This window comes from Trichogramma pretiosum, unplaced genomic scaffold, assembly GCF_000599845.2.
Source record: "Trichogramma pretiosum strain Unisexual culture from Peru unplaced genomic scaffold, Tpre_2.0 scaffold119, whole genome shotgun sequence".
Lineage (NCBI taxonomy): Eukaryota > Metazoa > Arthropoda > Insecta > Hymenoptera > Trichogrammatidae > Trichogramma > Trichogramma pretiosum.
The window spans coordinates 242,295-259,961 of NW_019640845.1; the positions used below are offsets into that span (position 1 = coordinate 242,295).

Below are 17,667 nucleotides of genomic sequence, written 5' to 3' on the forward strand. Positions count from 1 at the left end.
CATTCGCCACAAAGAGATAGATCGTACAAGAAAGACGCACGAGTGTCAACTGTCAATCAACTGCGATGTTATTCTTTTGTTTTGAAACGCGAACGTTTTATATTCCTCGCAAGGGACGACCTTAGTTCTTTGTGCTTTGAAATTTATTGACTAATCTTGAAAAAAATTAGTAGTTAATTTTTAATAAAAAATTTCCCATCATTTATTTCGTCGAATCAAGTAAACTTTACTATTTTCAAGATAAATGTGGAATTAATGGAATGGTTCTTTGATAAAATTCGGAGTTGGTGAGAGAGCTGGATCACCAATCGGAGGTAGGTATATTTACTTTTCTTTGTAAAATTTTGATTATTTATTTTTACTCATTAAGTTGTCGCTTTTAACTAGCGTCAACGTACAATACGAGGACAAAACCGAATTTTTTTTTAACGTCATGAGGAAAATTCGAGATTTTGTCCTGTGATTTTAATACTTTTTATCTAATGCATTGAGCACAATTTTTTCGCATAAATTTTATTCGAAAAAAAAAGTAGTTACTGCCGAGTTTTTATACAGGATCGCATAATTTATGGATGAAAAAAGCTAATTCATGCCCAAAATTGAAATTGTCCTGTCCGCTTACATTTGTTATGCCTGTCAAGTGCTGCCGCACCTTTTGATTTCTTGAACTTCTATGGTGAGATTAGATAAATAAATGAAACGTAAGGAATATAGTCGTCAAACATGTTTTTTTCTTATTATTATAAAATCTTCATGTCAAATGTTACGTTACATCTACTTAATCAATAATAGAAATTTTTTAAGTAACTGTTAAATACAGTTATGTATTATTTACATATAATGAGCACATTACCGTCACATTGAAATCAAGATTGCAAATATTGCTACACAATAATCGCAATTTTTAAATGTAATCACAAGGGTCCTTCTATAAGTATTAAAAAATATAGAGTATGAAACGAGGCGTTCAACCCGATCGCACAGCAGCTGTGCACAAGTTCAACAAATCCTCGTTCGACAGGTGGCCGATTATCTTTCGACGACAGTAGTACGGCATGTTGACCGCCAACAGAGAGCTGAAATACTTCGAGGCCACGACCGCCGCGTACTCCCGCACCAGAGTTTTGTCCACGATGCCCTCCAGAACGCCACCGACCAAGCTGAACTCTTTGTTTCTCAGTTCCTCGTCGATGACGGGCCATTTCGTTGCGGTAAGTAGCAGATTATATCTCTCCTCCGGCACGGCTCGGCAAACGTCCAGAATGGTCGTGCCCGACCGTCCGATCGCGATCTCGCCGGCTCTCTTGGTTTCCTCGGCGAATCTGTTGAAGACGTCCGGTGCTTCCATCTCCCAGTCGTCCTCGTGGCTGTGCTCGTTGTGTTCGGAAACCGCATCGTCCTCGACGCTCTCATCATCGTCTTCGTATGTGATGCGGTTCTGAATACGATCGTTGCCTCCTTGTTTCCCATCGTTCGTGTTCTCGTTCGTTAACGCGGTCGACAGTTGCGATCGCAGCAACGTCGTCTCGGCGTCGGACTCGCCGAATCGCCAGTGGAAATTTTCGACGGCGAAGTAGCCGCGATAGCAGTCGCAGGCCTCCTTGAAGGCGTCCACGAGCCTCCGGATGTTGGCGCTCTTATACATTCCACCGACGTGGAGGACCTCGAGGTGGCGCTGAATCGCCATCATCTCGTGCGACTTTTTCCTAAGCTTACTGTAGGTGGACATATTTTTGAGGATTGGGGTGTTCTTGAAGTCACTCTCGAATTGATCGATTAAATCGCCGATTTTCTGTTCCGATCCTGTTAGATCGTAATTCGTTCATTGAATATCGATTCGTAAAAATTGACGATTGTTCGATTGCAACAGCGCGCGAACTCACCGTACTCCAAGACGAGCTGGGCTTGATCAACCTCCGGATCGTATTCGTGCATGTTGACGTCCATCAAAAAGTGCATGACTTTCAACTCGCTCTCGCTGCTCATCTCGTATCCGTAGCCCATCAGTGTCTCGACGATACCGATCAGATTTTCGGTTGTTCTCAGCGACGGACGAGGACGGGCGAGATCGAAGTAGCCACCTTCGAAGACCACGTCTTTGACCTTGGCGCCGCGCGCCAGCAGCTCCTCCACCAGCTCGAACTGCAGCGAGGCGACGGCGTACTGCAGCGGCGTCGCGCCGCGATCGTCCTCTCGATCGATTTCGTCCGGGCCGTGATCGAGTAGCAGCTTGACGATCTCGAGGGCCGGCTCGTGATCGTGCACGAATTTCCTCTTGGGCCGATCCACGAGGCTACGGGTGACGCCGTCCTCGCAGATTCTGTGCAGGGCCGATCGGCCTCGGCGATCGAGCGCGCGGGGATCGGCGCCGGCCCCCAGCAGCAGCCTCGCCACCTCCAGCCTGCCGTACTTCACGGCCATGTGCAGCGCCGTGCTGGGCATGCTCGGGTGCTTCGTGACGACGCGCTGGTCCAGATCGACCCGGCCGGACTCGATGAAGCTCTCGACGCTGGCCACGTGGCCGCTCATGCAGGCCGCGTGGAAGTACGTCAGCCCGTAGCGGTCCGCCGGATTTCTGTCTTGCTCGGCTCCTCGCTCCGAATCCCTCACGATCGTGCCGTCGCGTTTGCGTTTGCGACCGTTGTTGCGTAGTGCGATCGTCGTTGCGTCGTTCCGGTGGCGGTGGTGGTCGTCGTCGTCGTGGCAGCTGCCCAGGCCGAGCTCGAGCAGCAGTCGCAGCACCCGCGTGTCCTGGCCGCGCAGGGCTCGACGCGAGAACCAGAGCACCTCCTCGCTGCCCGGCACTATCTTCTCGATGGCGGCCAACGCCTGGCCCAGGCCGCGCTTGCAGCTCCTAGAGCGCATAACTCTCGCGGCTATCTCGCGGTAAAACGCTTCGCGTTTTAATCTCAACGACGACTCGTTCATTCTGTTGGCCATCTTTTCCTTTTTGATTTAAATAACTGAATTACTTAAAATTTTTTGCGTCACGAATTTAGAAAAAAAAAAAAAGTTTAATAAAATAAAAACTGTGCGACGTTTTTTTGCTTTCGACGACAAAAGCAACTTCGATGAGAGCGTCGAAGCTAATGAGAAGCCGTTCCGTGATTTTGTGCGTTCGAGAGAGAGAGAGTATGTCAACATTGCTGAAAATTAACGTTATTGGCGGTTGATTCGATACGAGTCAATATTATTGTTCCGTCGCGCGCTTCGTTATTTATTGCTAATGATTCCAATAAGAGATGGAAAATCGGTGTTTTCGGAGTTTGCTCGAGCTCCGATTTCGAGCTACATAACTGTTGATGTTAAAATTGACCAAAGTCCATTACAATATTATATCAAATATTGAATGAGCTTGAATTAAACTAAGGATTTTCGACATGGATCGTTAAAATAATATTTTCGACGATCGACGTTCAAACGTCAAACAGGCGTAACTCGATAACATTTTACGGTTCGCGCACCCAAGCTGCGGCTATTATTATTTAGAACAAAAGCCCTAATCACTCGCATGCCGATACGGAGTTAGTGCATGCAACAACGCATCTACAGACAATTTGTATACTTATACATGCCTATACACATATACGCACACTCACACATAAAAGGTATTACATATACCTATTACATACGCACACACACACACACACACACGAACGAACGACAGAGCGCAACGCAAGGAGATAAGAGAGAACCTTTCAAAGCGTTCATGTTTTCTTCCCATATACACAATCCCAACACCTATGTTATGTAGCATGTAATATCGCGCATAAGCAGCAGCAACAGACGCAAGCTGGCAGGCAGGCAGGCTGCCATCAGAGACAGAGAGCGAGCAGAAAGTCGTATTATAGAAACACAACTCAAGCGCACTGTTTACTTTTTTTTTCCCCTTTTCAAAAAGACCGCAAATGTCAAGTAATCATCGTCGGCTGAGTCGCCGAGGTGCAGCAGTCGCCGTGCAGGACAGTCCTCAAGAACAATCAACAGTATCGTCTGGCGAGTCATCCGCGCCTCGCGTTCGTCGCGAATAAACAACAATATCCGCATCGTCGTGTTTATAATACAAAACAATAATTACGGGGGTAAGGAACGGAGGAGGCGAAGGCGGAGGAGGAGCTTTGTGTTATTTCGCGAGACCTTTGACTTTTTGTTGTTGCTGTTGTTGCTGCTTGTTTTCTGTGTATACGTAAGGGTGCTAGCGTAGCATGTCACCCTCGTCGTCGTCGGGTTCATCGGGTGACGAGGCTGATAGCAGAAAATCACGAGAGGATTGGCGGACCAACAACGGCGCAAAACCTCGACGTAAAGGTTAGTCTCATGCGTTAAATCATCGTCGTTTCCCCTTTCTTGTTTGCCTTTAGTTTTTTCTTTTCAATTTTTTTATTTGTTCTCTATCGATTGCGTACGTCAAAAATAGATCCGTGGCGAATGAGTCATTGGCTCGTCTGCCAATTTTTATCTAATTAATATCTCACATTGAAAGAAGGCAAGTTATAAATACATCAAAATAATTAACAATTTTATTTTTTAGCAAAAACTGCAGCAAAAAGGGAGGAGGGTTTGTTCAGCCTTAAACAATTTTTAAAAAATGAAAGTCAAACGAATCATCAGTATGCAGGAGCTCGACCTAAGGTTTATGAACCACAATCATGGGCTCCTGAACCAGTTTCTTGTCATGAAACTGGAAAATACACAAGAAACCCCACAGAATTACCTGATTTTGTACAAGACCATTTAGTGATTGAACAGTGTTATCTGGGAGATCAAAATTCTCCTGGTGTTGCAAGTGTAGAAGTTGATAATTTACCAGACTTTGCTTTAAATAGTGTTGGAAAAAGACCCAATAGATATCACAATGACCAATGGAAGAGAAGTTTAGATGATTCAGCGGAGAGATTATTTGATTTGACAGAAAATTTGAATCAAAATCAAGTAATTGTTCCACATGCAAATTCCTTGGATTTGCCTAAACTTGAAGTTGTTGATGGAGAAGCAGCTGATGTACCCGAATCCTTAGGTAATATTTTTTAATCATATGAATAAGTAATAAAAACAAATACTTATATGAATAATTTGTTTTAAAAAGGCTTCCCATTCGATTTACAAATATCGAGAAGTTCAGAATCCAATTCTCATGCTGATGTATCTGTGAACAATACACTGCCAGAAGCAATATCAAATTCTACAAAATTGTTACCTGATTTTCTCAGTGATACATCTGTTCGTAATAGAGGAACCCCATCATCAGATAGACCAGATTTTTCTGGCTCAAATGATTCTATGAATCATTGGGTAAATCTATCATTTAATTTAAATGTGCCATTTTATTACACTCTACTTTAATGTATTAATTTTATAACAGCTGACTTTGGAAAATGAAAGATTGAGAAATGAGTTACAAATGGCAAGAAGGCAATCTCATGAGCGCTCCCTTAGGTACTATTTTTACAATTACTATTGAATGCTTACAGAAAAGGAAATCTATTATTAATTTTATTGTAAAATAATTTATTTTCATTAAACATTTGATTTTACAGAATAGATTCATTAGAAGCTGAACTAATAACAAGACGACAATCAGTAAATACAGAAAGTGCAAATTTAGAAAAAACCATGCAACAAATAGAAGATAACTTGAAACGCAGTACGGTACGGTACCCTAACAATAATTTATAATAAGGTGAAAATGTATAATGTTGAATTATATTTCTTATTTCAGAAAAGAGCTGTAAATGCAGAGTCAACAGTAGCATCATTAAAAAAGGAATTGGACTCTTTATCTGTAAGTATATTACATAAATTTTAATTTTCAAAACATTGTTTTAAAACCAAATTTTGTTTAGATTGAAAATATGATGCTAAGAACAGAAAATAGAGATTTGAGAGAAGCAATAGGAGTGGATAGCAATGGTTTAGGAAACTCAGATTTTAGGATGCGCAGATTAGCAAATGATTTACGGAATGCAGCAAGTAATGCTGAAGTATCATTAAGGTATTGAAATTAATCAGACTGATAAAGAATAATGGAAATAATTTAAAACGGCCTTACTAAAAAATTTACTTTAAAAATTGTCAATCTAGGCAGTTGATGTCAGGTGTAAATAACTTGAGAGTACTAGCATCAACTTTGGAAAATGGAGATAGAATAGAGGATCGAACCAAAGATTTTTTACCGGACTTTGATGAAGACAACGCAGCGGGGCCAGCGTTATGAAGCGAGACATTGAAGATAAAATATTTTTTTATTTAGTTTATTTAGACATAAATACTGTGTTTATAAAGTGCTTGAATTCGTTTTTGGAAAGGAAAAAGTATAGTGTAATTTTTCCTTAATAGAAAGTTTTTACATAAAATGTGGTGATTATGATTTAGGATGTTCTTAAAAAAGTGAACTTCGATTGAAAAAATTCTTAATTTACAAAAAATATATTTAGAATGTCACGTGAATAAAAAATTGTTTTATAAATTGTATACTATAAACATTTATTAACCAAGGGTATTTACAAAACTTGAAATATATACATTCTTATCTTTTAAATTTTGTACAAATAATTACAACATCCATTTTTAGTCCAATTCTTTGAAAATTTGATAAAATTCAGTTTGAGTTTCCATGTGTTGTGTTGGAGTAGTGAACCATGAACTAGAGTCACAACCTGAGAGGCATTTAAATGCTTTCGTTTGTGTTTCTGTGGATACAGTTGTATCATCTAAATGACTCCATGCAGTTTGAGTTTGGATATCTGAAAGACCTAAGTCTGAGGGTAAAATTTCATTGCAAGTTTGTGTACATATGTTACTATATATGTGGAGTTGTTCTTCTGTTTCTGTGTAATTATCAGTTGTTTGTGTTTCAATATTGGAACTCATAGGATCAGATTCAAAGACTAATTGATAAGGTTCCTTTTCCGTTTGTGTTTCTATGCTGTTAAATCTGTCATTGTAAGCTTGCTCTGTTAACATTGGATCAGACTTTGTTAACTTATTAAAATTACAGTTTTTGGTTTTATCATTATCAATATCCTCAAATACTGTTTTAATAGGACTAGTTTGCGTTCCAGAATTACTTTTTTCCTCCCAAGCATCTTCCAAGATGATATTGTGCTTCATAGCCAAAGGACTATCAAGTAAAATACTATTTAAAGTATCTAGAAAATTGAGGTCACTTTTGATTTCAGCAATCTTATTATTTTGTTTTTCATTGGCATTGGAATTTTTTCGTTTTTCAACTTGTTTGACCCTAATCACACGAGGAACTGATTTCAGCGTTTGAGTTTCAGCAGACTTTTTTTGTTGTTTGTCTTTTGAAGCTTCAGTTGTCTGAGTTTGTCTACAAATTTGTTTCTTTAGAATTTTCCTTGAATTTGACTTTTTCTCAAACATGTCCTCATTTATTTGTGTTCCAACATCACAAGTAGGCTTAGGTAAAATAGGAATCAACTTGATTACTGCACTTTTTTGCTGGCAAACATTTTTTATACCATTTTTATTTCTGAAACAAAAATAAAAACGAAACTTTAGAATCAACATTAATTTTATGAACAAGATTAATAATTTAAACTCTACTTTTTTAATCTGTATTTATCATCAAATTTATGCGAATTTCTTTTGGCATGAGTCAAAAGAGCTTCATAGCTATTGAAATTTTTCTTGCAATTGCAAATGAAATATTGGCCACAAATTTTAACATGAGCTTCTCTGGCAGCCTTAGTAGAAAAACCTTTTGAGCAACATCTACATACAAAATTTTTATCGGCATGAACCTTCAAATAATGCTGAAAAAACAATTTAAATGATAAAAGTTAGCATATGCAGCATTTTATATCAATAAAATATATTTACCTGTTTCACGTATTTGAATAAAGTGAAGTGTTTTTGATTTCCAATGGCATATATGCAATTTTCTATGGGACAGTGAAATTTCACATTTTGTTTTATAACTTTTTCAATGTTTTTTTGTTGATGAACTTTGAGATCATGAAAACGATAACAAGATTCATTAGAAAAAACGGAATCACATTTACTGCAACGTACTTCAACGCTGATTTTAGTTAACTCGTTGATGCTTGGACATATTATTTTGACAGTTTCTTCATTTTCATTTTTATTTGCTAACATCTTGCTGCAAAAAAATCGACTGTTAAAAATTTTTATTGAATATCCTTTATTGAAAAAAAAACAAACAATGTAAAATTTTTTCGGATCATATTTTATTCTAACTCATATCGCAAAATGCACTAGTCTCATATCGTAAAATGCACCAAAAAGTAGGAGAAATTAGACTACTTACTCCTATGAAACAGCAACACGTCATTTGGTGCTGTATAGTTGTGATCGATTGAACGCAAATAAGACAATACTTTTGTACGCACGTTAGTTCACGGCCTTAAGTTTAGCAGACAATATTATTAAATGTGAAGTAAGATTTTACGCATTCATTGATACTTTATTTTAATTAAAGAACGGGCTGAGAAGATAATAAGTTGACGCAATACCGTCCTGCTGCATAGTGTGTTTAGATAGTTATGAGCAGTTTCAAGGTAATTCAACGATTGGAGGTTATAATTAAGTAAACGCATAAAAAGATTGAATGAATATAACTTAATTTTTCAAATTTCAATTATTATTTTCATTGAATTAATTGATGAATTACTCAATTTTGATATTTTTATCATTTTCGATCTAATTCGGTTTGATTTGCAAAATGAGTTAAGCTGGGTACTGTACTGTGTTAAACAATTGAGTATCAATAAAATTGATGCAATTTCATTCTGTTAATTGTCATCGCTCGCAAATAATGAATATGTAATTTTTTTTCAAATTTTATTGTATAATTTTGAATTGAAATATAGGCTTACAGCTGTTCAGCTCTAAACTAAACCGATTTTTCGTTATAGAATAATTTGTAATTAAAATTTTAATTCACTCGGAATTAAAATTTTTGGACATTAAAATGCAATTAGTAAAATTTAGATGAGCAGTTAAAAGTTCTGATTCTGGGAACTGTAGTCAACGTTCGTGTTTACTACTTTAGTTGCAGCAGACGCCTGCAGATTACTGCGTACATGTTTACATACTTTGACAGTATCCAGTATACACCCAAGACTGCGCTTGTATGCGTGAAAATATGATAACATACGCGGTTGGATTGTTGACTGCCATTTCATCACTTTTACATATCGTAGTCCGAAGTACAATTATCATCCAAGTAAATAGTGGATTACCATAACAGAAAATGGTTTCATAAAAATTATTGATTCCATGATTATAAAAAAGATTGGTAGACATTCAATGTAATCGCGGTTTCACGTTACCCGAGAAGTCTGCTACCTATATGTAAACATTTTACAATAAAATAAGAAATTAAAATTGAAGGTGAAAACTAATCGTGAATCAATGATAATTTTGAGAGTTTTACTAGTGAAGTTTAAACATCTTGGTACTAAAAATTAAAACTCATCTTTATTACAATACTGTACCTTTATACATGAAATCATAAAACACTATTAATTTTTTACGTTGTTTTTCAGGCATAATTTAATAAAAATGGTTGAAAATCAAGAAGAAGTCAATTATGCAAAATTAGCTCGAACAGAGTATTTTAAAAAACTGCAAGCATGGATCGACAAAGTGTATGCTTCACAAGCATTAATTTATTCTGGTCCCTTCATAGAGTTGCAAGCTAGTCAAGTCATTAATGGTAAGCTTTACCTCTAATTAAGCAAAATAAGTTGCTACTTGAAATACTATATCATTTAATTGTACTTAAAGGTTCTATGCCAAATTTAGCACCTTCAAATATAAGGATATCAACAGAAAGTACAAATACAAATACAAATGCCAATAATCAAGAAAGACAAGATGAAAGATTTCACCAAAGACGAACAAATGAGGCCAGAACAGCAGAAGTACCAGCAGGAAATTTGACAGGTACAATTTTTATCATTGTTTATATCAATCACTGTCAATTTTATTTTTACTCTATAAAATGACAAACCAAATGATAATTACACCTGGGTATTATTTGAAGTGTTTATACATTTATTTATAATATTTTTCTTTTTTTTTTTTTAGGTGTCACATACAAAATTCCTCCTATATGGAAAAGATTTGTTGCTGAATTAATTGATTCTATACTATTGTTTGTTTTGAAGTTGTCTTTGACCTTTATTGCTGTGGATTTATTTGATTTTATGTAAGTATGCATTTAAAATAATATTAAAATTCACTTTTATTTAAAATTAAAGGTGCTTATTAAGTATGATATATTTTTTTAGTGACTTCAAACGATACTATACAGAAATGCTTCAAACCAACCTCAGAGTAGTTGATTACAAAATGGCTCTAGATTTAACATCAGGTTTAACAATTATAGAACTAATTCATAGAGTGTTTGTGTGCATATTCGAGGTATGTATTTAAATTTTACATGATTTATTGTTTGAGATCTGAGTAAAATGAAATTTATATTTTATTACTTCAGGCATCGTGGTTGCAACACGGAAGAAATGGTCATATTGGTGGTGCAACGCCAGGGAAATCTTTGATGAAGATTAAAGTAGTTTCATGCCAAAATATTACACAGATTGGTCGTCCAGAAGACGAACTGGTATTAGTAGTTCCTGGAAACGATTTGGGTTTGCTACCAGCATTAGGAAGATCTATTTTAAAAAATTTGGTTTTAGCCTTTTTCCTTCCTATATCATTTGCTATGTGCTTTTTCAAATTTAATCGAACTTTTTATGATTTGATTTGTAATACTATTGTTGTTGAAGATCCTCATAGAAATGGGAATAACAATGTTCCCAACCAAAATGTAAATAACAATAACAACAACAACAACAACAACAACAACAACCAAAACTTCAATAACAATAACAATGCAAACTTTTATGATAATAATGTAAGAGTGCATCAAGATTAATTAATTTTTTTGCTCAAGGGTCGATGTAAATAGATTGTAAAACTTAATTCAATTCAATATCTTTGAATGCAACAGAAAAAAGGTAATACTTTTGAAAAAGAGAATTTAAGCCTAAGTGTATGATTTTTTCTGACAAAAAGCCTATTTTACCATATTTATAGTCATTTTGGTGCTTTACTTGCTGTGTATAAGTATTGTGAATTGATAAAACATGGAGAGTTGGATATCATTTACATCTATGTAAACAATAACTAATTCATAATAATTGAAAATCACGATTATTTTTCTAGAAAAATAAAATATTTCTTAATATAATTAAACTGCAGTAAATCTAGTACATATTATGTTCCAAAAATGATCCTTTTGTACACTAGTAAAAATTTTAAACATTCAAGCAAGGTTGAACATTTTAATTTTTGGCTGGTTATGCCATCTCTGCTCGTTGACGTTTCGACAGACTACTTCTGACCTCTTTGATAAATTAAAAAACGCTGCCTCGTTGAACCTCATAATAGTCCACATCGTTAATTATTAAACTAAATGTCAAGTTCATTGACCGGAAATCGTGATCTATCTATTCTCTCAGGTATAATACAATTAATTTTTTTAAACAATTTGATTTTCATTCAAATAAATCAGATGGAAGTTGATAAAAATAAGCTAAATGACAAATTTTCATTGACATTTGTAGGAAAAAAGTTCTTTGAATTCTGTACACTATTTTCCATATTAATCAACTTTTTCACCGTAATTACAAAACTATTGAATAGCTCGGAGTAGCGCGCATTTCTCAACTATGCGAATAGTAAGAGTTACGCGTAATTTAAATTTAACGATGTGCACACGCGATTCGCTCCGAATTATTCAGCCTCATTCACAGGAAGATGCTTCGTCTATAGTAGCACACATATAGGTAGCAACTATGGGCAGGTGTATTACATTTCCCGCAGCGCATGCCGAATGCCGATACATTATAGTTGGCAATATACACGCATGCTTTCGCTAAAACGCGCGGTATGTAGCAAAAGAGAAAGTATGGCGAAAGTCGCATCGTTTCTACTCGTCGTACCTCACCCTTCCCGTTCGCAAAATTTCGCTTTGCTCGGCGTTTACAGTTATATTCCACGCAGCAGGTAACACACGACACAACAAACGAGCGAGAGCAGCAGCCGCGTATTATCCTCGCGTAGTATCGCACACCACTTGACTCGACACTTCAGTTCGCAATTACAATGGCGTGCCTCAAGACTTTGCGCTTCCCTTTTTCGCAAGTTAATAAACAAATTTTGCGCCGTTACGTGCAGCCCAGCACGCCCGCCTTGTGTTTGGTTAATTTCGAGCAGCTAAAACGACAAAATTCTAATTTGTCGCAACTGCTGGCCCCGAGCCAATTGCGAAAATTCACGACCTCAGTGCAAAAACCGGCCGATCAAAAGTTCGATCCCTATCATCTGCTGGAAGATGATCTCAAGGATGTGTACGCGGACATTAGGAAGGAACTCGTCGATAACACCAGCCTTGAAGAGTTGAAAACCATTGCTACATACTATTTTGGAGGTCAAGGTAAAGCTCTTAGACCAATGGTAGCGATACTGATGGCTAGAGCTATTAATTGTCATTTGGGAAAGGATGGTTTGTTACAATCGCAAAGACAAGTGGCAATGATATCTGAAATGATCCATAGTGCTTCTCTCATACACGATGATGTGATCGATCAATCAGATTTTAGAAGAGGTAAACCTTCAGTGAATGTGTTGTGGAGCCAGAAAAAAGTTGCGATGGCTGGTGATTTTATCATTGCTGTTGCTTCAATGATGATTGCTAGACTTAGGAACGATGATGTCACTGTGGTACTGAGTCAAGTCATAACTGACTTAGTTCAGGGAGAATTCATGCAGCTGGGAGCAAAGGAGGCAGAAACTGAGAGATTTGCACATTATTTGACTAAAACTTACAGAAAAACAGCTAGCTTGATTGCTAATTCAGCAAAGGCTGTAGCTATGCTTAGTGGTGCTAATGATGAGCTTTCTGAAGTTGCTTATCAATATGGAAGACATATGGGTTTAGCGTTTCAACTGGTAGATGATTTGTTGGATTTTATTTCTTCAACTGATGCATTGGGCAAACCAGCTGCTGCTGATTTGAAACTTGGATTGGCCACAGCTCCAGTTTTGTTTGCTTGTGAAAAATTCCCAGAACTCAATCCAATGATAATGAGACGCTTTTCAGAACCAGGAGACGTAGAAAAAGCTTTTGAGTTGGTGCACAAATCACAAGGATTGGAGCAAACTAAAGCCTTGGCCAAGAGTCATTGTGACGAAGCTGATAGATTGGCTAGATCTCTTACAGAGAGCATATATCAAAAAAGTTTAATATCCATCAATGATATGGTACTTAATCGTATGAAGTAATGTTACATTTCTCAGTAGTATAAAACAATATATTTCTGTTAAACATCTTGTTATTGATAGCTATATTGGACTATAGTAATACTGCAGTACACAGACTTTTAACCATTCTGAAATTTTTTTATTAATATTTGTTTAGTTTGTTTAAGTATTTTTTATTTTGTTTTATAAAAAAGTTATTGAAAACATAAGTATAAAGTACTTGACTTCATGCCAGTGAGATAATGATTGAAACTTTAATCATTTGTATTATTGTTTAATTTTCTTAAACAGGTAAATGTGAATGTAATGAAATATAATTGTAAATACGATTTTTTCTCATCTAATTTAAAGAAAAACAGTGAACAAATGTACAAATTTAAAGAGAAGTGTTGTCTAAATGTGTAAGCACATAATTTTATAAAAAATAAATTACATGACAAGTTTTAAACATTTTCGTGAATTATTCAAATTTACCTTGTTCTTTTTCTTTTCTCTTTAAAGCAGTTCTCATGTTTTACAATTTGCAATCATGAAAATGATGATTTGAATAATTTTTCAGCTTATTTTGGAGTTTCATCTTCTCTTTTTATCGGTCAAGAGATTTGCTAAACTGACGCAGAATTCACGAGAAGAGAGATCACTTCATTGTAACATGCACCTTATACAACCCCCAATAAGATAAACCCATAACATTGGAGCCGTAAGGGCGCAAGGATACATTATAGAAACTCGTCTGCCACTCACTTGCTGTAAAAACTGCTTTCAAAATTTGCAAGGTCGTTTCGCTTTCACTTTTGAAATTCATCTCGTAACACAGAAAAATTTGCATTAAATAAATCTTGCTCGTGATCGACGTGTTCATCGCACGATTATTTAAGAATATGCCATGAAACCATCAAAACTGTGCTCGACGGAGCAACGCATCATCATCGAGTTGTGCCATCAGAACGGGCAAAATGTGGAGGAGACACTGCAAGAGCTCCAACGGAGATTCGGAGAGAACGCGGCCGGTCGCACTCAGGTTTACCAGTGGTACACGCGATGCAGCGCTGGCGAGCCCTGGATACCGGACTGCGACACCCCCTCGAACGACCCGGAGATCGAGAGGCTGCGTCTGATGCTGCTCGAGGACAAGAGGCTCAGCGTGTCGCAGCTGTGCGATCGTCTGGCTCTGTCGCGCGACAGGGTCGAGGCTATATTGCGAGACGAGCTGCGAGTCGTCCGGTGCGTCGGAAAATTCGTGCCCGAACAGCTTGGCCAGCACGAAAAGCTCTGGAGGCTCGGAGCTTGCAAGAAGCTGCGCGAACGATGCTCCAACGATCCGGACTTCCTTGACAAAATTGTCACCGGCGACGAGGTTGTTCTGTACGCCGAAAACGGATCGGATGAGGCGATCGTGAAAACTACGTTCATCGTATTTTTTGCTAAGAGAGGAATTGTTTATTATGAATTTTTACCCCATAGGGAGACTTTGACGGCGATTTATTATTGTGAAGTAATCAAAAGATTGAGTTTGAGAATAGGCGATCAAAGAAAGTGGATTTTACATCATCATGAAGATACAAATGCTCATTCATCTCCTAAGCTGCAAGAGTATTTGAAAAAAAAAAATGTTGATGTGCTGTCATATACACCAAATTCTCCAGATCTGGCACCGTGTGACATTTTTCTCATACCTAAATTAAAACAAGGCTTAAAACGAGTACAGTTGCAAACTGTTAAGCAGTTACAAAAGAAAATAATTCAAATTATCAATAACATTAAGCTGACAGAATTTGTAAATGGATTTAATCAATGGCAAGAAATATGGGATCAATGCATAAATATAAAAGGGGATTACTTCTGTGGTAAGTGACTGCAGTATTTTGTTCATAATATAGCTGAAAATAAATTTATTGAATTTTCTTATTAAATTTGTTTTACTTGTTTTTTACAGATAAGCAAAACAAAAACTCAAATATTAGTGATATACATTCACCAAAGTCATTAAGCAGTGTTAATTCCAATGCTTCAATAGTAGATCCATTAGAGCAGTGTATCAACCAAAATATTATTAATGAAAACATTGCTCCTTCAACAAGTGACTTGACTTGTGATCAAATAGATTTATCCATAGACAAAAATCAATTTAGTCCATCAAATAGTGCCATAAAATTTGAATTGCGGTATTTCGTTTCAGATAATTCAAATAAAGTCACTAAATATTTAGAAGGCCAAAATAATTTAAAAGTAGAAAGTAAGTTACTAAACATACAAACGAATAATTTATATTTAAAATTTCATTTCATTATTTTAATAGTTCAATGTCCACAATGTCGAATAAAATTTCAAAGCAGTAAATCAATCTATAAAACACACATAGAAAGTTGTAGAGGAATATTTTATTTGAAATGTATGGATTGTAGTTATGTCACCATCAACATAGATAATATGAAACATCACCTTTTCAATAAGCATGAACAAGAAGATACAGATGATGAAATTTTAAACAAAATGATTGAAACTTCTCCACGATTGTTTTATAGTAAGTTAACATTTTTATAAATTTTGAAAAATTTATTTTCGTTATATGATAACAAAACTGTAATTTTTATTACAGATTGTCAAAACAAAATTAATTACAGTTACAAAGGTTTTAATAAACTTGGTAAGTTTTGATACATTTAAATTGATGAATTAGATAAATAATTGGGAATTTACTTTAGATCTTCAGGAAGTTATGGATCTTTATTGTTCTAATTGCAATATAACATATATTGAACAAAAAACAATTCAATATTGTGTAAAATGCCAAAGCCCTTTAAAAAATCGTTGCATGAATTGTAAAAAACATTTAGAAGATTGCCCATCTTCAACAACACATTTGAATATAGGATGTTATCCAAATTTAAATCAAGAAGACAAAAATTTAGAAAATATCAGCTGCACTGAATGCAAATGTATTTTTGTAAATAGTTATCATTTCAAGATGCATTTCAAAAATAATTGTAAAGTTGATACTCAACCTACCCTCGTAAATACCTGTTTATCTGAGTCTGAAGAAGGTACATCATACTTGGTGATTTAAAATATATATCTTCAAACTTGTAATCATTGCACCTATCAAATTTTTAGATTTTCTGACTGATGATCCCAGTCCACCGAAAAAAATAAAACTCTTGAAATATTGTATGAGATGTTCAGCAATATATGATCACAATGGTTTGAGAAAATGCTTGAAATGCAGAGATATTCCTTTGATAAATATTTACAAACTGTGTCCTCAATGTAAAAAAATTTTTCAAGATAAAGATCACTTTGCAAAACATGTACTACGATGTACATGGACTGGACCTATTTATGCCTGTGGTCTTTGTAAATATGAAGGATATATTTTGCTGGATCTTAAAGAACACATAATGAATAGTCATCAAGGAACTCGTGTAAATAATATAAGCCCAAAGAAAAATTCAAATACTAGTTCAAAAAGTAAGTAATAGTGGAATTGCAAATTGAAATTTTTGATAAAACATTGAATGTGTATTGTATCCTTGTAATTTTTTAAAGCAGTTGAGTTTACGACATCAATCTCTAGTCCAAAGTCTGAAAATGGTTCTAAAACTTTCTTCAAGTGCACACATTGCAATGCAATCATGAGTTCACTCAAACTATTTCAAGATCATCTTTTCAATGAATGTAATCCCAATTTTTTTAAATCTAGGCCAACTTTCAACATTCCAATAGCTCAGTTGAACTGTGGTCCGAAGGTAAAACACAAGAATGATAAAATAGAGAAATGATAGAAAAATATTAAGAAGTTGGGGCAAATATGTTTAATGCATATTTGAGTACTAATAGTCAAAAATCCAAAGTATTATTAAAATGTAAAATAATAATTAAGTTCCGAAACTAATTTAGCAATATTTTTGTAAATTATATTATGTCCCTATTGACTGCAAATCATTGACAAATCATTGACAAATCATTGATGAAAAAAAACTGTATTTTAAGAAGTATTTGAAAACAGATACATGTTTTCATAATTATTAGTACTCCTATGTATCATTTTTATATACTGAGACATAAATTGTGATAAGTCATTCAGCAAAGATTGACAGCCATATCTTTGTTAATATTATTGTAGTCTACAAAATTAAATACTTTTATAATAAATTTTATAAAATGTAATAAAGTGCAAATATTACACTATTATTTTCATCTTTTATCATAAACTTACTATTAAAGTTAAATTTTCAAATCTAATCCTTTGCTACCATTCTTAGAATTAGTAGATGTAACGACTTTTTCAGCTTATAAGTAAATGTCATGAATGACACATCGACGTGCGGGCAGTTGCACTTGCGCCATTCCCGC

General features: G+C 35.6%; 6 protein-coding genes across 10 annotated transcripts; 4 read left to right on the top strand and 2 right to left on the bottom strand.

The window, feature by feature from the left end:
- The first annotated feature begins 198 nt into the window (after positions 1-198).
- LOC106657489 (protein FAM8A1) lies at positions 199-11,239 on the top strand. 5 transcript variants are annotated; one of them, XM_014379031.2, is made up of 6 exons: positions 199-314; positions 9,531-9,700; positions 9,772-9,930; positions 10,075-10,195; positions 10,278-10,410; positions 10,484-11,239. In XM_014379031.2, exons 2-6 carry the CDS (start codon positions 9,547-9,549, stop codon positions 10,922-10,924), a joined length of 1,008 nt encoding a protein of 335 aa, XP_014234517.1. In that variant the 5' UTR covers positions 199-314; positions 9,531-9,546; the 3' UTR covers positions 10,925-11,239. The 5 variants fall into 5 exon arrangements, with proteins under 5 accessions (XP_014234517.1, XP_014234516.1, XP_014234515.1 ...); XM_014379030.2 differs by lacking the exon at positions 199-314 and adding an exon at positions 8,325-8,419; XM_014379029.1 differs by lacking the exon at positions 199-314 and adding an exon at positions 8,452-8,540.
- On the bottom strand, positions 718-3,132 carry LOC106657482. The gene is made up of 2 exons (XM_014379020.2): positions 1,884-3,132; positions 718-1,803 (listed from the first exon to the last, which is right to left on the bottom strand). Exons 1-2 carry the CDS (start codon positions 2,938-2,940, stop codon positions 968-970), a joined length of 1,893 nt encoding a protein of 630 aa, XP_014234506.1. The 5' UTR covers positions 2,941-3,132; the 3' UTR covers positions 718-967.
- Positions 3,727-6,538, top strand: LOC106657487. The gene is made up of 8 exons (XM_014379025.2): positions 3,727-4,308; positions 4,532-5,017; positions 5,087-5,292; positions 5,363-5,436; positions 5,538-5,649; positions 5,720-5,782; positions 5,844-5,992; positions 6,082-6,538. Exons 1-8 carry the CDS (start codon positions 4,206-4,208, stop codon positions 6,212-6,214), a joined length of 1,326 nt encoding a protein of 441 aa, XP_014234511.1. The 5' UTR covers positions 3,727-4,205; the 3' UTR covers positions 6,215-6,538.
- Positions 6,484-8,383, bottom strand: LOC106657420. Its single transcript, XM_014378952.2, has 4 exons — positions 8,291-8,383; positions 7,843-8,122; positions 7,567-7,775; positions 6,484-7,492 (listed from the first exon to the last, which is right to left on the bottom strand). Exons 2-4 carry the CDS (start codon positions 8,116-8,118, stop codon positions 6,568-6,570), a joined length of 1,410 nt encoding a protein of 469 aa, XP_014234438.1. The 5' UTR covers positions 8,119-8,122; positions 8,291-8,383; the 3' UTR covers positions 6,484-6,567.
- A 607-nt stretch (positions 11,240-11,846) lies between the features above and the next one.
- LOC106657488 (decaprenyl-diphosphate synthase subunit 1) lies at positions 11,847-13,755 on the top strand. The gene has a single exon (XM_014379026.2). It carries the CDS (start codon positions 12,157-12,159, stop codon positions 13,333-13,335), a length of 1,179 nt encoding a protein of 392 aa, XP_014234512.1. The 5' UTR covers positions 11,847-12,156; the 3' UTR covers positions 13,336-13,755.
- Positions 13,756-14,200: 445 nt separating this feature from the next.
- Positions 14,201-17,641, top strand: LOC106657419. The gene is made up of 8 exons (XM_014378951.2): positions 14,201-15,161; positions 15,251-15,550; positions 15,614-15,838; positions 15,914-15,961; positions 16,020-16,358; positions 16,429-16,782; positions 16,864-17,060; positions 17,604-17,641. The coding sequence occupies exons 1-8, from the start codon at positions 14,201-14,203 to the stop codon at positions 17,625-17,627; spliced, it is 2,448 nt and encodes an 815-aa protein (XP_014234437.2). The 3' UTR covers positions 17,628-17,641.
- Positions 17,642-17,667: the final 26 nt, after the last annotated feature.